Here is a 23,872-nt window from a genome sequence, read left to right on the forward strand (position 1 = left end):
CAGCTGCTCTGGGCACCTGTGCCTGGGCCTGCCCACCCTCACAGGGAACAAATCCTTCCTAATATCAACTCTAAACCTACTCTGTCAGTCTGAGACCATTCCCCCTTGTCCTGTCCCTCCATCCCTTGTCTCCTTTCCAGCTCTCCTGGAGCCTCTTTAGGCTCTGAGCTCTCCCTGGATCCTCCTCCCCTCCAGGTGAGCTCCCCCAGCTCTCCCAGCCTGCCTCCAGCCCTGGAGCAGATCTGTGCTTCATCTGGACACTCTCCATGAGCTCCACGTGCTCCAGCTGCTGGCCCCAGGCTGGGGCAGCCCTGCAGGTGGGGTCTCGCCTGAGCAGAGGGGCACAGGGGCAGAATCCCCCCTTCCTGCTGCCCAGGCTGTGGGATCAGCACAGGATCTGCTCCATCCCCTCGCTCCACCAGGGAGGTCCCTGCACCCGCTCCTGCCCCTGCCCCTGCTCCTGCCCCTGTCCCTGTCCCTGCCCCTGTCCCTGCCCCTTCCCCTGCTCCTGCCCCTTCTCCTGCTCCTGCCACTGCTCCTGACCCTGTCCCTGCCCCTGCCCCTGTCCCCGCTCCTGTCCCCGCTCCTGCTTCTGCTCCTGCCCCTGCCCCTGTCCCTGCCCCTGTCCCTGCTCCTGCTCCTGCTCCTGCCGCGGCCCCTGCCCCTGCCCTGCCCCTGCCCCTGCCCCTGCCCTGTCCCTGCCCCTGCCCCTGCCCCTGCTCCTGCCCCTGTCCCTGCTCCTGCCCCTGCCCCTGCTCCTGCCCCTGCCCCTGCCTGCCCCGCTCCTGGCTGGGCTGAGCTCGGAGGGACAGCTCTCCTTTCTGACAGTGGCAGCTCCCCTGGATGGATTGGATGAAATGTGCCCTGTTTGGATGCTTTTAGAAGATGCAAACACATCTGAGACTTCCAGGGGAAAAACAGGGGAAGCAGCATCTAAATCAAAATGTTGCCAGCAAGACTCGGGGGCAGAGACAATACTTGCTGAAGTCTCTCTAGTGCCTTTTTATGGCAGACATGACAGCCAATCCTGATCCAGACTTTGCTCACGCTCTGTAGAAAAGAGAAAGTCTGATCATCACATTTTAAAATTGAACCACAAGTGGCTTCCAGTCAAGCATAACGAGCAGCTGCTGCCAAGGAGGAGGAGCGCAACGCTGGACCCAGGCTTCCACCACCACTCCCATCATGTCCAAACTCTTCACGTGACCATGAGGCACAGACAATCACACCACAAGTTTGCACATGGAAACATTTGTGTTGCCTTACAAATGTTTTTTTTTTTTTTTTTTTTTTTCCTTTTTTTCTTTGTTTTGTTTTGAATCTCCTTAAAAGACAAGCAGAGTCTGGTTGGGGCTGACTGTCATGTACCCAAGGTAGTGGTAACGAGCAGACACTGCATCCCACAGTTTGCTGTGGATGATGGTAAACTCCAAAAAAGGCAGGACAGGGAACACAGAATCCTGGGGCACTTTCACACACAGGGCAACCACAGTTAGATACACACACCTGCCTGATACTGTAAAACCTCAGCCTGTGCTTTACTGACAAATTGGAAGGAAAACAAAACAAAAAAGCTCCAAAACAAAGCAGAAATGCTCTTCTTTCATCCAACCTCCTTCAAAGCAATTTCTGTGGGGAAGCTCTTTATCCTCTCAATACAATAATGCACCACTAAAAGCAAGTGCATCTTAGGTCGATACAAACTTTATTCTCTAGTGTATCTAGGAAAAAATCCTCTTTATTTTTCTTATTTTCTTTTACTCATGCCTGTTAAACAGGAAAGAAAAAACTGTACCTGTATGAATGCAGAGATGATTTTACATTCCTTACTTAAATGTTTAGGAATTTAATACCAAGGTACTGCTGGGCTTTGCCTTTTTGGTTGTCGTGGGGTGGGGTCTTTTTTGTTCAGCTTTGATTCAACTGGAAATGTTTGTCAGAAAACATTTTGTCTCTTTTCAGTGGGCCCCAGTTTTGGTGAAAAGTGATTTAATTAGAAACCTTGGAACATAAATGCCATAAACAAATGTGATGCTTAGTACATAGGTCTATTTGACTTCCCACATGGAGTAAGCTTCACTGCCCCTCCCTGGCATCTGAATAAAATGTCAGCTGTTTCCAAAATCATCAGCAACGGGGGCTTGTGACTGGGCTAAGTTAAGGCTTCTAGGGTTGGATGCATTTACAGAAGGATGGGACTCATACCTGCAGAAAAGCCATAGAAAACAAGGGTTTGGTGTTGGTTTTAAACAACGTTTGACAAGTGCCTACAAACTCAACAACCCTTCTGGAGAAAGGGCATCTTTCTTTGTTTGGCAGCTGGAACAGTTCTTCTAGGGCAGCTAAAGCTGTTTGTGTTGGGATGGAGCTCAACACTTTCCTGCTGCCAAAACTCTTACACCAGTAAACTCAGCTTCAGCATGAGCACTTCATACCCCTCTTGCCATTAGACTCCATCTGAGCTGCAGACCTCCCGTGTGGCCCTGCGCGCTCCCCTCTCTCTCTTGCCCTCCTTCCTGGTCTGGGCTGCACAGTTCCCCTGAGGCAGTGGCACACGGCTTCCCTCCCTTGTGCTACTCTGCTGTGTGAGGTCAGGTTTTACAGTACATGCTGCGTTTACAGGGGTGGAGTTTACCAGCACAGAAGCCCTTGAGCAGACTGTGGGACGTGTGCGAGAACGAAGTGTAACCGGTGTACCTTGCTGCATGAGAGCTCCAACTCCAAACCAGAAACTATTTAGTAAAGTAAAATTGTTTTCCACCACATCTGAGTCTGGGTTGCACGGGTGGGGGTTATACCACTCGTATGGTGTAAACCTGTGGCAGTCAACAGAAACAGTCTGTAAACATCGAGCAGAGGACACACAGCAAACCTGCTGAGGGTGCGCCCGGGCACGGCACCACGCAGGGAGCGGGCACGGGACAGCCCGGGGTGCAGGGCTGGGGTGTGCCAGGGGAGGGTTTGGTATGGAGGGTGTCCCCAGGACAGAGAGGAACAGGCCCAGGACATCCCGGGGTGCAGGGCTGTGGCTGTCCCAGGACACTCGGGAACAGGCCCAGGACAGCCCAGGGTGCAGGGCTGGGGTGTCCCCAGGACAGAGAGGAACAGGCCCAGGACATCCCGGGGTGCAGGGCTGTGGCTGTGCCAGGGGAGGGTTTGGCATGGAGGGTGTCCCCAGGACAGAGAGGAACAGGCCCAGGACAGCCCAGGGTGCAGGGCTGGGGTGTCCCCAGGACACTCAGGAACAGGCCCAGGACAGCCCGGGGTGCAGGGCTGTGGCTGTGCCCAGGACACTCGGGAACAGGCCCAGGACAGCCCGGGGTGCAGGGCTGGGGTGTCCCCAGGACAGAGAGGAACAGGAACGGGACAGCCCGGGGTGCAGAGCTGTGGCTGTGCCCAGGACAGAGAGGAACAGGCCCAGGACAGCCCGGGGTGCAGGGCTGGGGTGTCCCAGGACACTCAGGAACAGGCCCAGGACAGCCCGGGGTGCAGGGCTGTGGCTGTCCCAGGACACTCAGGAACAGGAACGGGACAGCCCGGGGTGCAGAGCTGTGGCTGTTCCAGGACAGAGAGGAACAGGCCCAGGACAGCCTGGCTGTCCCCAGGACATCAGCCCGGGCCGTGCCAGCTGTGGATGAGCTGTGGAGCCATGGGTGGCACACGGCTGGGCCTGGCATGGGGCTGCTGCTCCTCTGGTCCTGCCACGGCCCCACAGCTCCCTGCCCCACTCCAGGGCACTGCTGGGAGCCCGGGGCTGCTCCTGGGACGCGTTTTGGGAACCAGGAAGGAGCAGCAGCGCTCTCAGTGCCCTCCCTGCAGCAGCAGCAGCTGCCCACCATGCCCAGAACGGCTGGATGCTGGCAGGGAGCTGGCAGGGAGCTGGCAGGACCACGGAGCCCGGTCTGCAGCAGGTGCCCATCCAGGAGCAGCCTGGGCATTGGGAGCACCCTGCTCTCCCAGCTTGGGAGGTGCTGGCAGCAGTGGCAGCCCCCAGGCCACAGGGACAGGGGATGGGGCTGCGGGGAGGGAGCTGCACAGGGGCGCCCTGGAAGGGCTCTGGGCTAAGCACAGCCAGCACGGGCACCCCGGGCTGCTCCTCCTCAGGCTGCCCATGGAGCGTGGGAATGCACCTCCAATGACAGCCTCACCCAACACATCTAATTACTAATTAAGCATTGAATTTATGCACGGTTGCGAGCGCAGTGCCTTGCTTAGCTGAAGTAATGAAGTCTGGTAATAATGAACCCGTTAATTGGGAGAGGATGTAGCTTAGGATGCCATCAGCAACACCCAGAACGAGAGTATCAAAAATCATGACAAAAGACAAAGTTTTCAGGTTCAAGTTACAACAGTTCTGCATGCACCCATCAAATGAAAAGCAATTCCCAAGTTAGATGTTTCAGATTTCTGCTGTAATAACGGAAGCAGGTGTTGTGGAGTGACCAGATTGTTCCCAACTCAGTTCCTGCACACAGAGGGAAACACATCCTTCACAAGAGACCCCCAGTTAGGACCAGCAGGTTGCCAACAGCCCTAGGAGTGAGGAGTTCCCCCCACAGTATTTACAAGGCAGGAAGAAGAAAAATCCCTCTGCCTGACCTGCCTGGGAAGCCCAAGGCTGGAATTTTGCAGGGTTTCAGAAAACCACCACATTCAGTGAGTTGGACACAATTGTCTCCATCACTGAAAGAGCAAAAGGGCCATTTCTAGAAATTTGCCATAAAATCCTGGCAGCAAAGCCCTGTCTTGCAGACTGGGAAGGATTTTTCCTGCCCTGGGTACATATTTCAATGTATTAGTAGGGCGTACATCTCTTCTACACCTCAAAACAAAACCTGATTTTCTTCTCGTGTTTCTGTTGCTGCACTGAGCTCTGGTTTACAGTTCAGCAGAATTCACTGCTCAGACCTTCTGTTTTCCTGGCCTTTTCCCCCCTGGTTTTCTCCTTGTTCAGCAGCACTGTGCTGAGGTTTCTGATAAAGGTGAGATGCTCAAGGTCACCCCAGCACCTTTTCCCACAGGGTCTGTGTGAATTATTGGCTCAGCTGCTTGTCTCTACCTCCACTGACGTAGCAGTGCAGCTGACATGGCATTAGCAGAAAGGGAAATTTTGGCAGAAAGCACCTTGTTCATCCACTGGCAGCGTACTTGGAACAGAGCTTTGCCAGTCTGCAACCCTTCACAGTGATAAAAACTTCAGTGCTCGAGTTTAAAAATTAATGTAAAAACAACAGGGCTGCATAAGGCTCTGAGACAAATGAGAAATTATGCAGCTGCTGAAAAGTTGGAAGAAATGACAGGAGAATTATACCAGTCTGTGCAAATTATTCCCAAGTATTTGTTTTCCAGGAACTGATGTCAAAATGTGGGTAACCATTTAATTTACTGTGACAGTGCTAAGAAGTGGATGGTTTCTGGGGTTATTAAAACCAACCAATATTTGCTGAAACACTTTGCAAATCTTACAGAAATCTCGATGTATTTGGAGATATGGACAGTTCTTGATGTGGATTTCAAGAGCAGCTTAGCTTAAAATGTATAAATCTAAATTAACATGAACACAATTTCACTTCCTCAGTCTGTGCAGCTGAATCTTACTAGGCAGTGTTTTCAGGCATCAGCTCAAGGAAAGCATTTGTGTTCCCTTCCACTGTTGTGAGGTGGAGAGGGCTGGGGGATGTTTTCAGTCTTGGCACACAAGTGCAGAAAAGCCAGTCTGCCAGAGAGGAGCAGATTTAAGATTAGTCATGACTGAGATCATGGGCTGTGTACAGTAGAGTTATTATTTATGGTACAGTGAGGCACTGCAGGAGCCTGTGGGAAGTCATGAGTAATTGCACACAGCCCCACAGCTGCCAGGGAGGGGAAAACTCCTCCTTCACCTCAGGCCACCCCTGGGAAGTCCCCTGTGACCTCTCCTTCACAGAACCATTTCTGCTGGAACAGACCTCTGAGGCTGGACCTCCAGCAAAACCAGTTTCACCTTCTGGGTCCTTCACCTTTAACTGTGTGCACGTGAGTGGGAAAGGGAAATGCCTGCATGCAAGTAACAAACTCCTTGTCAGCACATATCTGCTGGGGTGGTGCTCCTGATGCTTCCCATTGGATATTTCTCTTGGGACAGCCCTTAGAGAAAGCAAAACCTCAGTGCAATACAGAAAAGCAGTGCTGATGAGAAAATAGGCAGAAAGGTTTTAGAATTGGATAACCCCCTGTACTTGATACCCCTGTACTCCAGAGCCCATCAACACCTGTGGGTGTGTCTAAAACTCTGTCCTGGCCTTACCTGGCAATGACAAAGAGGACACAGCTGACTCCAAGGCAGGCCAGGAGAACATACATCCAAATATCTGGAGAGAGAGGGTTTAGGAAGGAGAAAACGCCGGGGTTGGTCCCGTTGGGCTTGCGGTACAAGATGCTGATCCCCAGCGTCATGAAGGGCTTGGAGAAATCAATCACTTTCTCTCTGACATAGGTGATGGTGAGAGGAGCAACAGCCAGGTCAGCTTTCTGGAAACACAAAAGGAGAAATACTCATCTCCCTCATGTTCAGCAAACCCACCGCAATTCCCTCCATTCCTTGCCCAAAATGGACCAATCTGGGCTCAAATTCAACACAATTTAACATTTCTAGGGCACTTTGGGAGGTGTGACATTGTGTTTCTCTTTTTACAAGGCAGGGGGACATTTGGGACATGGCCACTGATGGCTGTTTCCCCCAACACCTGCAAATGCTCATTCAGACATTCCTACTCTGACGGGTGGCAAAACAGACGCAGCAGTGGCTCTAAAAGGTGCAAACCACCACAGAGATTTCAGATATGAAATGAAAGGAGAATAGAGAGAGAAGGGTTCAGACTTACATGATCTATGAGCTCCTTGACCATCCCATTCCACTCTCCCTTGTCATTCTGGGCTCCGTATTTGCCGTCAGAAACGAGCTTGACCTCATAGATGAAGCCTAAAATGTTTGACAGCTCCTTTAGCAAATCCAGGCAGTACCCCTCGAATCTGTCATTGCCATACAAGGGCTTGTCAGACTTCTTGTACATCACATAGGGATCTTCCTGCAGAAAGCACAGCAGACAGGCAGGGAGAGACGTGAGGCTCGGCTCAGATTAGATCAGTTTCTCTACACGATGGGAATATTTTCCAAAGGGACTGCAAGGGCATGAAAACCAGCAATTTACTGTGTGCGTTAAAAGCTGTTTTAGGTGTGTTAACAAACTCACTGAATGAATTAGTGATGGGCATAAGGGCCCAATTTTCAGTGGAATGGACCATTTGTGGCTCCCAGGAGCTTTAATTCCAGTTGTGCCCAGCAGCTCCAAACTCAGAACTAAGGTCTAGACCCTACATTATCCCACTCTAGGGGACAGAAAGAGATACTGAAGGAGAGAGGACCCTAAATTACAGAAAAAAACCCATAAGGAGAACCTAACATTTTATATTTTGTGAAAGTAAGTCTTTACTGAGAAAAACCTTCAAATGGAGCGAAGAGGGAATGGACAACAGCAAAGGCAGATTGCAAAGTACATTTTTGCTGTTACAGGATTTTGGATAGAAGATCTAGGCAAGCAGTTTAATGTGGCAAAACACCTCTGGCAATAGACAAGTAGTGTAGAAGAAGACTTTGAGCTCTTTCCCTCCTGCTAAGGAATTAGGCAGAGCAATTGAAAACAAAGTGGCTTTACTGGGGATGTAGAAAGCACGAGGCAGAGCAGCACCTGAACACCCAGTTACAGCTTTTCCATTGCTCACAGGAAGAGCAAGGACTCAACCTGTCTGTCTGCTGTTTACCACTCCCTTTCAGCCCTCTTGGTCTCCCTGTCAGTAAAACAAAGGCTGCAGAAGCAGTGGCTGCAGAGCTGAGTGTTTGTGTGCTCGTTCTCCTGGCAGGAAAAGTGCGCAGGTTTGTCTGAAGCGCCGGGAAGGTGGAACAGCTTTGGAGGCAGAGGTTCCAGGGAGCCTTGCACTGGCAGTGAGGTGTTTTTGAGCCAGTCCCAGGCAGGTGTGTGGGTGCTGAGGCTGACTGCAGCCCTGGCAGCCTTACCAGGATGGTGGTGACGATGAGCGTGCGGTTGGCCAGCGAGTCCGTGATGTTGGTGGAGCGGTCCTTGTTGCTGTCCGTCATGTTAAGGCCACTGTAGGAGTTCCAGACCCCAATCTGCACACAGGAGAGAGTCAGAGCTGCCCTGATCCCCAGACCCCCAGAGCACTGACCTGGGGGGTCAGGAAAGGAGCCAGGGCTGCAGGAGGGCAGGAGCTCAGAGAAAGGCAGCAGCAGCACTGATTCAGAAACGCCAGGGAACGACTGCAAGATGCATCACTGCAAACCCAGCAGCAGTGAGAGTATGGGGCTTGGCACTGCATGCTGGGGTGGCCAACTGGCTGCTAAAGTGCAACATGCTGGCTTAGCTCCCTGCTAAAAAATGTCAAATGTCTATTTCTATGGTTTTTAAAAAAGATTTTGTCAATGGTGGAGTTGAGACAGGTGGCAAGACCTCTGTCTTCTGACAGAACAGGTTAAAAGCCTGAATAACTCCATTGGAGCAGACTGATGGATGCACTGGCCTTTTGCTTGCCCTGTGCCTCCAGCAGGTTTAGCAAAGATTGTTCTGTCATTCCTGGACTCCTGGATATGCCAGAGCTATCAAGGTGGCACCATGTCACACCCTGAGCAGTGATTTGCTCAGCAAACATCAGTGGCCGAAGGCAAATTTCTTTCTAGCCCTGGAGACAGTGAAAGCTTCCAGTACTTACTGCCCAGTCCAAAGCCTCCAGGGAAGATATTTGTGATTTCAGAGGATTTGGATCTATGCTGTGGGGGCAGAAATTATAACCACACTATTTCTACAGATCAATATTTACCCAACTTAAATGCAGTCTGGAAGCATCTCCAGAGTTTTGCCCTTGGATTTTTGTGCCCAGCCTGGCTGAGGGCTGATGTGAGGAGCTCCAGGTGAGGAGCTGGCTCAGGCAGTTTGGTTGTGCTGGGCATTGTGGAGAGCACACCTATTTCCCAGACTCAGGGTTTGTGTCCCCAGGTGCCATTGCTTTTGCCCCTCACAAACTTTTTTTCCCTAATCCTTAGTGGGACATCCATGCCATTAAAAACAAAAGTTTATGCCAAGCATTTGTCAGTCATTCCCTTTGTTTCCAGAACTCGATCAGGCTGGGAAGCTGATCTGGAAAGTGCACAGATGTACAAAGGAGATAAAATGTTGGCTATTATGGCAGGAATACAGTAAATATCCAGTGTCCTTGGGCTTGCACCAGGGTGGATGAGCCCTTCTGCTCACTGTCACTGACCTGGAGTGTGTGCTGGCTGGCAGCAGGGAAGGAGGAGGCATGGAGCAGGGAGCAGCAGGGCCACAGGGCACACAGAGGGCACAGGAGAGCACTGCATGTCTGGCCAAGGGGCAGCCAGGGAGGGAGGACACCACTCTGGCACTCCTGGGATGGTTTGCAGTTTAGTGACAAGGTGGAGAGGTGTCATGTGCCCTTCCCAGCGATTCTGGGCTCTGAAACCTCTGTGATTTGGTTTCAGTCAGTTCAGCAGAACATGAGATGCCTGCAGCCAAAAGGGAGGTGGCTCCTGCCTGCCAGGGGATGAACTCCTCCCCAGGCCCTTTGTGCCTCAGCCTGACCCACTGCAGATCAAACTGGGGTTTTACTGAGGATGTGCTCCAGGAGAGCACTGAGAGGAGCAGCAGGTGCTTTACACTGCTCTGTTCTCACAAAAACAACACCAACCCAAAACCTTTCTCAACTGCCTATGAGGGAGGGGTGTGGAATAATGAGATCTGTGTGAACCACGGACAAAACACAATTCTAAGCACTACAAAAATTTCTGTCTCATGACAGCAGAACACTTCAGGCTTAGTGGATGCAGTTTTTATCTCCTCCTCATGGAACAGCAGCCAGGGGTTGTAAGTCCTGTGGGGAGCAGTGCGTGGAGCTGGTCTCCAAATCCCACTTTTGTGTTTTAAGCACCTTATGTTCAAAGAGGGATGAGATTCCTGGGGTAATTTCCATCTTTTATAAACAAGCTTAGCCCCAATTTCCATATGTTAGTGAATGACAGCACCCACTTAATCATGTCTATTATTTTCTGTAAGGAGCTAATAACACACTCATCCAAATTTTGAGGCAGCAATGCTTGCCAGCACTGAGAGGTTTGTGTGGGGAAAACCACTCCCAAGCTGCATGTTAAACCAGACTTTGGAGCTGATGCCAATACACATCCAAATCAGTGTAATTGTATCCCTCAGGGTAAATTTTAGGTGAATCAGGGAGGATGGCACATGAGAAAAGCCTGGCTTTGCTGCAGCAGGGGCCTCTACTGAGAGATGGGAAAAGCACAGCTCCCAAGAAGCAAAATAATAATTAAACCCCCCTGATTTTGGTGAAAAAGCTGAATCCTGCCAAGATCTTCTTAGCCTTTGCAATTACAGTGTCTCAAGTAGAGACAAACTTATCCTACCAGGAAACCCCTTTCAGAGAGGCTGTTGTCTCTAAACTGCAACAGGAGAGTCACCATTAAAACCCAAAGGCTGAGTGTGAACCCAGCCCACAGGGTTTTGGCATCACCTGTCTGTGTACAAACCTTCTTCCACACTTTGTATAAATGGTTAGAACCCTCGCCAGCAGCCTTGGTACAGGGGAAAATGAGCAGAGTGTTTCATTAAAAATGAAAAGAGAAGCTGTCTGGAGAGCTGTGTGGGAGCAATTACAGTTAAATCCTCAATTAACCCATCAGCAATTACCACCCAGAGCTGAGCCAGCACCAGAGCAAGGGCCAGCAGCCTGGGGAGCTGCTGTCACCTGTGCTGGGCTTGGGACACCCCCAGGGCAGCCCACAGCCCTGGCTGAGGGCTGAGAAAAGGCCAAGAGAACAAATCTAGCCTCAGAAACCTGGAGAATTCTCAACATCTCCACTTTGCTGAGGTTATTACTCAGCTACCTTCTCTCCTCTCTCCCTGTCACATTTATCTGTGCACTGCTATATAAATTTATCTATCTCTATGTATGAATTTACCATCCATAGTTGCAGTGGCAAGAGCTGAAAATGAGGTGCACTTAAAATGATTTTTTCCATTAGATAAGTATTGCCTGCCCCCCATTCCTCTCCCATACCTCGAAGTGCACTGTAAAATAAAAATAAAACCCAATCTTAGCAGCTCTGCTTTAACTCAAATCACCTGGGAACAGTGTGGTTTTTACCCCAGTGACAGGAGATTCAAGCTGAGGAGCCATGCCCTTGCCAAAGGGATTTCTGCCATGTTTTGCAAAGGCTGTTACCTTTTCGGTGCCCTCCTCCTTGAGGCTGATGATGTCCAGGTCGAAGTCCTTCCTGAGCCCGTCGGTTTTGTTGAGGGTGATGCGCCCGGTCAGGCCCTCCCAGCGTGCCTGGGGACACAAACACCTGCCTGGCACCAGAGCTGCTCTGACCCACAGCAGGGCTGAGCTGCAGTGACCACAGCACCCAATCTTCCACACTCGGGGCTTTCTAAGCAGGTCTGCCCTGCCAAAACCCCCTTTTGTGCTGTTTAGGTTCTTTCTGATAAGTTTTACATTTTGTACCCAGGCACGAGTCTGTGACAGTTTATACAGACTGATTTCCATCCATCTGGTACTGATAAAAAACCACAGACAGACTAAAGAGAAAGGGAGAACTGCACATGCACAAAGCCAGGGCAGTTCTGCACTGCACAAGGATGCACTAATGAACAGAAAAAAGGAGTCTGCTCTGTCCAAGCTGTGGGGCTGGACTTTGGAGCTCCCAGGAGCAGCTCAGCCAGTGACAGAAACCCCAGAAAAGCTTTGCAGGGTAAGGCCAAGGAATGTCCCAGCCGGGGGAAGGACAGCACACAAGACAGGAGGAGCAGCTCTGGTCCAAGCAGCACTTCCCTGCTCCAGCCCAACCCAGAGAATCCTGATCCTGATTCAAACACTGGCACCAGATCTGTCCTGCACAGCCAGGAGGATTCCCTGTGCTGGGGACCCCTTCTTCAGGCAGAAGGATCAAGGGCAAGGGTGAACTTCCTCCACAATTTGAGCCCTCTGTCTTGTGAGCCTCCCTCCCAGCCCGTTTGCCCTGAAATGAGCTCTCCCTCCCTCCCAGCCCAGTTTGTCCCCAGAGCTGGTGCTCATCCACAGAACAAAGCAATGGGTTTCAAAGTGCAGACAATCCTGATAATCCATTTTTGGGGGGTCCCCCATTAGATTAAATTTGTCAGAGATACAAGGAAAGCTGGCAATAAATGATGGCCATATAATTTTAAATTACAAGCTTTTCCACCACACATCGTTCCTTGCCTCATTTAATTTATTGGAGACAGAGGACAGAAGTAAAGCTGCACTAAAAATCACCACACTTACAGACTGGTGTCTCCCCTCCCTGTTTAATCTGAATTCCACCCCTGAACCTGCCAGATTTAATCTTGGATGCTGGGAGTTCTCACCACGTGTCTCAGGCAAATCTGGTGCATTTGGAATTTGTGGAAACAGCAGGACTTTGAAACACACTCAAGTAATATAAGAATGGAAAAGCATTAAGGCAACAAATTTGCTGAGATTTCCCATCTTAATGACTTGGTACACAAGTGCACAGGGGCTGTGTCCAACTTCAGTCCCACTCAGACCACCAAATAATGACCCAAATGGGACTTCAGTAGGAACAGGAGCCAGGGAGTGTTTCTCAGAAGGGTTAAATGCTGATGGGATTTAAAAACCCTAATGGTGAGGAACACTCTTCAGATGCCATCTGAATCCTAAATTTAATTTCTGATTTTTATTTTATTGCTTCTAAACCAAAACAGAGAAAGCAGCACATGCAGAGTTCTTGTTAATTAACTGAAATGAAGCAGAACTTCCTGAAAAGCCAGGAGCTGCATGTGTGTGTATCACAGAGATGGGATTTCATGCTTTCACACACAGGATTTACAGCAAGCTTTATGTTTCTGGTGACACACTGAGTGCTGCAGGACATAATAAAAGCTGAATTGGAACCTGATCAGGTAATTGATCAAAGAGCATCACTGTGAGCAGCTGCTCAGAGAAGGGAGTGGACAGAACAGGTTACAGACACAACTCCAGCCACCTTCAGAGGCTGGCAGGCACCTGCCATGGCCAAAATACACAAAGCAACCTAGTGAGAGCTGTGGAACTGCCTGCTCTCACTGGGAAATTCCCTGCTTTGCTTTCACTGTGAAACTCCCTGCTCTCACTGGGAAACTCCCAGTAAAAACTGCTTGAAAGGATGAGGATTGTGGGTAAAGCTGAACTCTGGGGTTAAATATTCCAATCACAATCCAGAGCAATAGATTGATGGGAAATTACAACAGGAGAATGGAGCTGACTCAGCCTCCAAGGTCAAAGACTCCAGAGGAGTTTTATCAATTCCCACCATCACAGGGTCTTTGTATCAATTTCCACTTCACCATCCTGGATCAGTGCAGCAGCCTCCATTCCAGCCTGAGCCATCAGGAGTTCAACCCCAGAATCAATCAGCTCAGCTGCTTCCAGATTTATCACAGAATCGTGGAATGTCCTGAGTGGGGAAGGACCCCCAGGACCAGCCCAGCCCCTGGCCCTGCACAGCCCCAAACAATCCCCCCCTGAGCATCCCTGGGAGTGGGGAACAAACTGACTCCAGAAATGCCCCAAGCAGACCAGATCCACTTATTTATTTGGTACAACAGACCTGTAGTTTTTATTCTCCCTCTCCTTTTTCCTTCTCTTTCTGTTTAAGTGCAACTGGAAAATTGGGAAACTTTTCCCTAGAGGCAAGCAATCAAGGAGTGTGGTCAGAAATCAGTCACCTGGACTGGTCACTGTGGGAGGAGCACACTCAGAAGCTGGAGTGGAGTCTAATTGGAGATAACAATATTTTCCTGCCTACTCTGTTTTGTTGTGGGATTATTTTGACCCATGGTATATATATTTAACCTACAATGCTCAGAACACCTCAGGTCTCTTTTATGAAACAAAATCTCCCAAGGCCATAAATGGCAATATTCTAATTAGTTATTATAATACTACTATAACAAAGAAAATACTACTATTTACTACTACTAATAATAATAACTGCCACTACCAAAATGCTGAGCAAGGACAGGTTAATTTTCCTTTGGTTCTCTTTCCTTTGGGAAGAGAAAGCCCCTGGTTTATTGGCATTGCAGAGAGCTGCCAGATTGAAGGGCAGTGATATTGCTTCTCCTTGGGGTGGAAGTCGTGTGTGATGAGCCACACATCAACTTGTCAGCTCTTACAATTAATCCTCTCATTAACAGAGATCCCCCAGGACTGTGGAATACACTGAGTTAGGGTATGACTTTGCCATTATCCTGCTCCAAATCTGGCATAACTGATGGAGTAAAGAGAATTTCAGCACTCGCCAGCACAGGGGTTTATCTGTGGAGATAAACTGAGAATTATGATGCTCCACAGCCTTTTTACTTGGAAGAGCTCCAGGGAAAGTCCTGAATTTTCACTGAGCAGCACTGGAATGGAAATAGAGTGAGAAGCAGAAAGGAGGGGTGGAATTATATTGGACTGTGAACATGGAAAATGTGACCTGTGTATTGTATTAAATATGTCCTGAAAAGATGTTTTGTGCAGCAAATATCAAAACATCCTCCATATTTTCAGGTAAAGTCACTTTATAATAGTCCTTGCTTCTTTTTTATAAACAAATCTACTGCCCAGGTAACATTTAATGAGCTGAAAACAAAATGGAAGAAAATAGATGTAATCTTTTTGTCAAACAGCTTGTTTTGATTTTGGATATCACAGTATCAGTACCTTGCAGATAATTTTTTATCAATTTTCATCAATTCAATGCGTATTTATTCTCAACATGCAATCCTGCAATTACTTTGCAATCTGGGCATAGATAATTCCATAAATAAGTGTTTTTCCACTTGAAATTTGATTGCAGAATGAGAATGCCTATTGACATTGCCCTCAGCCTCACTGTCTTCTTGGGAAGCTGAGCTTTATTTCCTAATAAAGCACCATGGGATGCAGGTCAGGCAGGTGTTTTGTTTGTTCTTCCTAATTAAGAGTTTTCAGGTCAAAGGAACAGCCAGTAATAGGCTCATAGCAGAAATGCACTTCATGGACTAGAAGTAAAGGTTATGAAAAGTGAAACAAAGAAAAAAGATTGTTTTAGTGAGAGGGGATCAAGTGCTAATCCTAAATTATGTGGTGAGAGAAGCCCTACCAAAGTAAACAAGTGCTTCAATTTGATGTAAGTGAATATTGCAGCACCAGAGCCCAGAGAAAAAACCAGCCAGCACCCACAGACCCTGCCACTGGCTCAGTGCTAAAATGCAATGGAAAAGAGATTTGATTTCGTGTTTTGGAGCAAAAGGTTGTCATTTCCCCAGTCACTGCACAAAGATTTCAGCCCTGTCTCAGGGAGCAGGGGATGTCCTGGCTCTGCTGGCACCAGGCCTGGTCCTGCTCTCTCCTTTTAATTTGTTCCACTTGGCAGGGCTGGAGCCCATGGAAGCACTGACAAGCTGACTGGGAGTAATCAGAGAGCCAGAGCAGCAGGAATGTTCTGCTCTCAGGAGAGTCTTTGTGTCTGGAGACGCTGCCCATCGGAAACAGAACTGATTAGTGGATACTCTGCAGATGGATTGCTTTCCCTTCTGCCTTAATTCAAATTTCTGCTTTTCTGTAATGAAAAACCTCCACTTCCTTCTCCTTCTGAATGGATGATGGCTCTCTTCTGGTCTCAGTGCTTGGCATGGACCTCATCAGAAACAGCAGGAACTGAAATCTCCTCAGATCTTTCAGTCTCTGAGATTCTTTGTGATTCTGCTTGAGGGCATTTAGCAGTCACTCAGAATCCAATCTGCATCTCTATCCTTCTTTTAATTGTGGCTGGATTTGAACAAGGGGAGCTCATGTGGGTTTTGATGATAATTGAAAAACAATCATAATCTGTGGCCTTATGCTTTAGAGGGGACATGAGCAGAACTTGATCATTCAATTATAAACATATTCCATGTTTATCCCAGCTTTCCTTCAGAAGAGGTGGGATCATCCTTTCTGTCCCTGTTCCCCTCTGCAGACAGACAACAGGCTCCTTTTCCCCTGAGCAGGGTAAGGGGCACTCCCTGCAAACGCCTCCAGAAGGGCTCAAAGATGAGAACACCCTTCAGCTGTGGATGGCACTGGGTCACTGAGACACAGCTTCTGACAAGGATTTACTTTTCATTAAAAGCTCCTTAATGGGCTGTTGCAGAGCCTCAATCCCAGACATTTCACAGTGCTGACCCACAAAGCAAATGAGGCGACCTCAGTTCTTTTCACCACCAAAATAAAATGCAAAAACCCACCAGGGAGCCACTGAAGCACTTGTTAACTCCAGCATCTGCAGGAACCACTGCAGGCTAATTCTTTGTCTGAAACTGGTTTATTTAGACTGGAGTGCTGGATATTTGTCTTTAGATCAGTCTGTAAAATGCCTTCACAGAATGTCAGTACCACATCACAAAACAGGAAAATTATCTCTACCTATGTGGGCCCAAGCTACTGCTCTGCCTCCTTGACCTTATTTTCTCCATGCCTGTTCACTGATTCCTAATTATAAAGTTCTCTATCCCTGCTGAACAAACCAGCCCCCAACGTGATCTAGGGAGGTCCAAATGTATTTGCTATTTGTTTCCAACTCATGTTTTAGGCTTTACAGGAAATGCAATATGGTCTTATTACACCTTATCCTGTGCTTTTAACAATCACCTCTTTGTTTTTTCTACATCAGGCACAGGAGGATAAGACTCTCAGAGTATTTAAATCAGTGTTTTACTGACGATGAGAGACTCTCTCTGCAAGGCCATCAGTAATTAGCTCCCATATCTCACTCCATGCAAGAGAAGTTGCTTGTCCCTGATAAATGGGAGCTGTGTCACTGTTCAGGCTTTGAATTGATCTGCTGGGGTACCTCTGGTACTCTTGGGCACAGTGCTCTGGTTTAGGCTGCTGGTATAACCAGAATACCCAAAGTACTCTGGGTTAGGCTGCAGTTTAGTTTTATACTCAGCATCCCCCAAAATAAGTAGGGCATCCCTGCAGGGGCATTCCCTGGTCCAAAGTCTTTTGTTAACTTTCAGTTTCATTATAATTATTGTTCAAATGCAAGGACTGAGGTGGGGAAAAGGTAAAATGTCTGTGGGACTTCCAATTTTCATTTAAAAAAAAAAGAAAAGGAAAGATTTCCATTTGAAAATCAAAATACATCTGGGACTTTTGAAAGAGTGAAGACATTTCAACTAAAATGTGTATTTTTAGGAATCTCTGGATCAAGCTCAGTCATGGATTCTTGTATGACAGAGCATTGCTACAGGAAGCAATTTCCTTCTTTAGAAATGCTGGCTGCAATGTTTTCTGGGTATTGATCACTGATCAATTGATCTGCAAAACAATTGGAATTACACAGTGAAGCAAGGACAGAGCTACAGACTCACTTTTCCTTCAGTTTCCAGAACGACTGTAGTAGTTCCTTCGTATGTTTAGAAACCATGAACGTCCCCAACAAACAAAAAGGGAGTGAAGAAGCTGGGAGGTGTCTCTGTTTTGGTCTGAGACCTTGCACACCCGGGTGAGGAGCAGAGGAATCGGGGGTTTTGCCACGAAGCTGGGGGAGCATCTGGCCGTGAGCGCCAGGAACAGGAGCAGCACGGAGCAGGACGAGCAGGGAGAGCACAGGAGGGCGGCAGGAGCAGGGGCAGGTTCTGCACTTGCCTCCTTGATGAGGTTCATGAACCTGGGCCCGAAGCGCCAGGGCTTGTGGCGGTGGCACTGCAGGGAGCTGACGGTCATCTGGGCGGCTCGCTGCGACGCCACGGCCACCACGAACACGGCGTCGTACATCAGCGCGGCCTGGGTCTGCGGAGAGCGGGGTTACTGCCTGTCCTGGGCTGCCTGCTGCCTGGGGCACCCTGCCTGCCCTGCCCTGCCCTGGGCTGCCTGCTGCCTGCCCTGCCCTGCCCTGCGGCCTGGGTCTGCGCAGAGAGCGGGGTTACTGCCTGTCCTGGGCACCTGCCCTGCCCTGCCCTGGGCTGCCTGCTGCCTGCCCTGCCCTGCCCTGCTCTGGGCACCTGCCTGCTGCCTGGGGCACCTGCCTGCCCTGCCCTGCCCTGGGCACCCTGCCTGCTGCCTGCCCTGCCCTGCCCTGCGGCCTGGGTCTGCGCGGAGAGCGGGGTTACTGCCTGTCCTGGGCACCTGCCTGCTGCCCTGGGCACCTGCCTGCCCTGCCCTGCCCTGGGCACCTGCCTGCTGCCTGCTGCCTGGGGCACCTGCCTGCCTGCCGCCTGCCCTGCCCTGCCCTGGGCTGCCTGCTGCCTGCCTGCTGCCTGGGGCACCCTGCCTGCTGCCTGCTGCCTGCCTGCCCTGCCCTGCCCTGCCCTGGGCTGCCTGCTGCCTGCCTGCTGCCTGGGGCACCCTGCCTGCTGCCTGCTGCCTGCCTGCCCTGCCCTGCCCTGCCCTGCCCTGCGGCCTGGGTCTGCGTGGAGAGCGGGGTTACTGCCTGTCCTGGGCACCTGCCTGCTGCCTGCTGCCCTGGGCACCTGCCTGCCCTGCCCTGCCCTGGGCACCTGCCTGCCTGCCTGCCCTGCTCTGGGCTGCCCTGCAGCCTGGGTCTGCGTGGAGAGCGGGGTTACTGCTGCTGCTTGCCCTGGGCTGCCTGCTGCCTGCCTGCTGCCTGGGGCACCTGCCTGCCTGCCCTGGGCACCCTGCCTGCCTGCCCTGCTCTGGGCACCTGCCTGCTGCCTGCCCTGGGCTGCCTGCTGCCTGCCTGCCTGCCCTGGGCACCCTGCCTGCCTGCCTGCTGCCTGCTCTGGGCACCTGCCTGCCAGCCCTGCCCTGGGCTGCCTGCTGCCTGCCTGCCTGCCCTGCCCTGCCCTGCCCTGCCCTGCCCTGCCCTGCCCTGCCCTGCGCTGCCTGCTGCCTGCTGCCTTCCTGCCTGCTGGCTGCCTGCTGCCTGGGGCTGCTGCCTGCCTGCCCTTCCCTGCCTCTTCCCAGGGAAAAGCCTCTCCTGGAAAAGCCTCGCCATGGAGCTCTTCACGTTATCTCACAGGGTGTTCAGGCAGCTCAGGGGTCCCAGGCAGGCTGCAGAGGGATTTTAAGAAGTCCCAGGTGTATGAGTCACTCTTCTCACGGCAGTTTTGGGATTGACTCCTTCCCCACAGGTCAGGCTGGCCCTGCTTTCCAGGGAAGCCAATCCCACTGATCACCTGGAACACATCCCACTGCCCACACACCTGCTGCCTCCAAGGGCAGAGATCCAGGCTTTTGGCACAAATGTGTGCAATGGTGTCCTAGAGAGAGGGGATCTCTGCTTTGGAGGTGTGTTTTGGGGGGGATTAAGCTGGACTCACACATCTAACTTCCCACCACAGCCCTTGGATCCTTGAATATTACCCCATAGACTCAGATACCAGAATTACTGGATGCTCTTTGTGCTTCTGTGTTTCTTTTGAGAGTGGGTTTGTGGGTTTAAAGGCACGGCCTCAAGTGACATCACACACTCTGTCCCACTTTGTCACTTCAGAAAAGCCTCACCTTCACCTTCACTGTGCTTCTGTGTTCTCACAGTGAGGTGGGAATGGCTGTGGATCCCTTAATGATGCTGCACAAATTACCTTGCAGGTAAACCTAATGGATAATTAAGCCAGGGTCTGGAAAAAAAGGGCAGTAATTCTGCAGATGAGAAATTGGACTCCTTTACAGGAACTACAGAGCTGATCAGTTTTCTATTTCTTTTCCATGCAATTCCTCTGGGAAATTAATACATTTGATTCTTCGTCTGTTCCATTTACCTGAGTAAATTACAACAGCATCAGTGTTACCAGTATTGGAGGGTTTTGCTCAAATGTATCTGAATTTAAGGACTAACCTTAAGATAGTGCAGAAGAGGAATCTAGCTTGATGTGCTTGTCAGAATCTGCCCAAAATAATGTTCCACAATGGAAGCAAATTGTGAGATCTGAAAACATTGTAAGTGATGAGTGAAGCAGGAGGAGACAACACCAGCTGCTCTCACTGCAAAGTCTCACAACAGACAGTTGTTCCAAGCACACTCAGGGAATCGAGGGCTGACCCTGAATCCCTCAAAATCGATGGAAATATTACCACCAATGCCAGCAGGCCTCTGTTTTTACACTGGACTGGGCCCTCAGGGTTGGATTACTTGTCAATTGTCTCACTGTGGCTCTGCTTAGGGTTGTAGGGTGCAACAGGTTACCTCATTTTCCAAAGTCAATCATCTCACCCTGATTTCTGTGCTTTCATGTCAGGAGAAAGGGACTCAGAGTCAGTCCAGGAACTTGTTTTTCTGATTTTTGTGTGCTGCTTAAAGCACAGAAAGGCAGAGATCTCCTTAGAGCAGCTCTGCCTCTGGGTGCAGTTTGGGCACCCAGCAGGATGTGAACCAGAGCTGCCTTGTTTGTGCCCTGCTGACTTCCCCCAAGCTGCTTTCAGGGATAAACCCTGAGTTAGTCACAGGGTGTACTGATCTCTGTGCACTGTCCCTGGCACAGCCTTACTGCCAAATGGAATGCAGCAGTGGTGCAGCTCTCCATCACACCAGGCACTGGTGGAACCTGCTGGGAATATGGAAATGATCCCAGAGGAGGGAGAGCCTGCTGTGCCACAGCATCAGGGACACTGACACCCTGAAGATGCCAAGGGGAGGACAAGAGTCAGGGCCACCAAGAAGAGCAGAAGGGATGGTGAGAGCTCTGCTTTTCCCAGTGTTGTATTTGGGAGATTTCTGTGTGAATTCTCATCAGGAATTCCCAGGGACAACTTTCTCCCTGCTTTGGGTACGAGTGGGCACAGTGACAGTGCCCACAGCAGCACCAGTGTGTGCAGTGCCAGGGACAGCACACTTCATGCATTTCTCCTCAGGATGTGAAGACATTTCTGAATTTTCCCTGCAATCATCTGCAATAAAGTCTGTTTCTTATCACCTCAAGTGCCACTCAGTCCATGAGATACATCATCTCATACTGCAAAGAGATGGCAACCCTTCACCCTGCCAAGCTGAATGGAGTCCTGTTGTCTATGTAATTGCTCCTATTCTTTTCTTTCCTGCTTGGGGAGTGCTGGCAGGAATCCTGATTCCCTGGCTTGATGATACTCTCATCTATCTTTACACTGCTTCTCAAAAGCCACAGTTTCTGTCGAGATGGAAATGAAGAGAAAGGGCACGTTGGCCATTTAAAAATGCTGCTCCCTTCCCACAGGTGTGGCATCTGGCCCTGCAGGTCACAAGTCCTGCAGCTGCTGGGGAAGTTCCTTTGCTGCTGTTTTCTGCTGCAGAGTGCAGCAGCGCTGGGAGCAGCGAGGCAGCGTTTCAATCCCACGGCAATGACAATCCTTTGTGTCGGGATCGACGGTCGTAGGGACAACACTCACGTGCTCTGGAGTCACACTTGTGGTTTATTGTAAGGGCCTGGGTATAGAGAGTCCTGCTGAGGGCTGCCAGCCACAGCCCAGAGCAGGACAGAGAGAGAATGGGGGAAGAGAAAGAGAGCAGGAGGGAGAGAGGGGTAAGAGACAGAGTAAGAGCAAGAGAGGTAAGAGGGGTAAGAGAGAGAGGGCAAAGGGGTAAGAGAGAGAGAGAGACAGAGAGGGGTGGTAGCAGTAAGAGTAAGAGGCAGAGAGCAAGACGGGTAAGAAAGAGTAAAAGCAAGAAAGTGATTTCCCGTTTACAATACAATAAATCTTCTTCTATGATGAATATTCTAATTTCCAATAACCAGTGTAATACAAGATACAAATTCTGTAGCATTTGCATATAACCTATAAGGATCCTTACATTACCATAGTGTGTTACACTTTAAACTCTAAAAACTGCTCTTTGGACCCTAGCAGGGATGTCCCTGACCTTTGGACCCACTATCCAGCAGCAGGCATTGTTCTATCAAGAGGGGATTACTTTCAGCTGGCAATTCTGTTGTCTTTAAGTTATTCAGTGACTGAGGTTTGGTATCTCAAAAGGGGCTTTCATTTCAATCTGGCTCATGGTTTCCATATTTTCACAATCTAAGCATTCATATTTGTGAGGTTTTCCTGGTTCATCCCTCCCCGCGGACGGTGGCACGGTGACAGGGAAGGTCCCTGTGCCACCCCTCAGCGTGGCTGGCTGTCACTTACTGTCATCATGCCGTCCAGCAGCCCCGTCTCGGGCCTGGGGGGCGCCTGCAGCCGCTCCATCGACCACCTGTCCACCACGGCCGACACCTGCGGGTTCTCGATGTTGAGCAGCCGGAACCCCGTCATGTTCACCCCGCTGTACCTGTAGGGCTCCAGGTCCAGGGCAAACAGGTCCTGCAGCAGCAGCACAACACAAGAGCCATTCTGGAGGGAGCTGAGGGCTTTTCCCTGGCTGCCTCTGAAACCTGGCCGGGCCAAAGCCGTGTGCGGTGGGTGACGTGCCACACACCTCCTCTTGGGATGGAAGGATCAGCTCCCCACAGCAGAGCTGCTGCACAAGCAACCTGCACATGTCAATCTACAGCACTGCTGCAGCTCTGACAGGCCAACAGGAGGGATTAGCTGGCCAGAGTCAAGCTCCTTTCTAAGCTCAGGGGAGGAAAATTGCGAGAGATGCGTTGAGAGCTGCCATTTCCCCAGCCCTGCCTCCCCTGCCAGGCTCTGGGATGGGTGTGTGTCTGTGCATGCAGGCTGCACGTGCCCCAGAGCCTGGCATGCACAGGGCAGCAGAAGCATGGCATTTGGGGTGGCTGAACCATGTGGGACCCTCCTGAGCTGTTTGCACCATCACAGAAAACTGAGGTTTGTTTGTATTATAAAACTTCCTGAGTGCTTTTATAGTGATTTTGGGTTTTTATAAGTAAATGAAACGATTAAACAGCAATGAACCAGCAGTGCCCACAGTGCAAAGCCATTCATTCTTTGTTTTGTTTCACTCTGGTCCATCTGTACTAACTGGCATACTGCAAATAATTTTCACTGCATTAAAGTGTTAGCCAGCCTCAGAAATGGGGCCAAACAGCTTTCTTAAGAAATTGTGGCTCCTGATATTCCTATGGAATGTTAGCACCCATTCTCCAGGGGTTTCCTTGACTAATGGCAACAAAGATCTCCTAGAAGAAGGGGAAAATTTAGCTGTCTTTTCTGAAACAGTGGAAGTTCCTCCCCAGATGTTTATAGTGTTCCTTACCAGTGTTGTAAAAAAGTAGTGGTAGTATTCTGTCATCATTCCCATGGAGAGAATCTGTGAAAGAGATGGAAAGGTACTTTACTGTGAAAGCTCCCAGGGTGCTGCAGTGCCTCTGAGAAGCAAGGGTTAAACACATCACAGCTCATGAGAGCTTGATTGAAATAAACCCCACATTTTCCTATAGGAGCCAAAAATATCCTGTTGTATTGAAATGGTGTTTTTATCACCTCTGCTCAGGAAAGAGATTAAAGATTGCAAAACTTCCAGGACAAGAAAAATTACTACAGATAACAAGATGCTGACTTTGAAAATACTTTAGTCTTCAGTCTGGTAGTGTTGAAAAGGAATTTATTAGCAGACAGCACAGTTTGTAGGGAGAAGGGCTCAGGGGCAGGATTTTGCCCTCCTCACATCCCCACAGGCTCTCACCAGGATGGGAGAATTCTGCCCTCTCTGGGATCTTGTGAGGAGGAGAAATTACAAACTGGGGAACTGCTGAGGAATTCACTGCCACAACAACAACACAGGCCAAGGTTAACTCCTGCTCAGTCCTGATCACAGCAGCGTAAGGATCTCTTACTAATTCCCTTTAGGACAGTTTTTGGAGTGCCTGAAGAGCTGTTTGAAAGGCAGGGGGAAACAGTGGGATTTGGCTTGCCAAAATTC

The 23,872-nt window shown here is 50.0% G+C and overlaps 1 protein-coding gene across 4 annotated transcripts in view; it reads right to left on the bottom strand.

The window, feature by feature from the left end:
• The window catches only part of LOC130250951 (glutamate receptor ionotropic, kainate 1), a 112,083-nt gene that overhangs the window by 23,907 nt on the left and 64,304 nt on the right, over nt 1-23,872 (bottom strand). For 2 of the 4 annotated variants that reach the window (XM_056487173.1, XM_056487183.1), the window contains exons 5-12: nt 23,207-23,260; nt 22,177-22,350; nt 17,761-17,904; nt 11,305-11,412; nt 8,054-8,167; nt 6,864-7,067; nt 6,287-6,510; nt 2,698-2,816 (exon numbers count right to left, since the gene is read on the bottom strand). In XM_056487173.1, coding sequence (XP_056343148.1) covers nt 2,698-2,816; nt 6,287-6,510; nt 6,864-7,067; nt 8,054-8,167; nt 11,305-11,412; nt 17,761-17,904; nt 22,177-22,350; nt 23,207-23,260 — 1,141 coding nt within the window. Of the gene's footprint in view, nt 1-2,697; nt 2,817-6,286; nt 6,511-6,863; nt 7,068-8,053; nt 8,168-10,609; nt 10,655-11,304; nt 11,413-17,760; nt 17,905-22,176; nt 22,351-23,206; nt 23,261-23,872 lie in introns of all 4 variants that reach the window. The other 2 variants (XM_056487169.1, XR_008840080.1) reach the window with 2 other exon arrangements.

The sequence above is a fragment of the Oenanthe melanoleuca genome, chromosome 1 (assembly GCF_029582105.1).
Source record: "Oenanthe melanoleuca isolate GR-GAL-2019-014 chromosome 1, OMel1.0, whole genome shotgun sequence".
In the NCBI taxonomy this organism is placed as follows: domain Eukaryota; kingdom Metazoa; phylum Chordata; class Aves; order Passeriformes; family Muscicapidae; genus Oenanthe; species Oenanthe melanoleuca.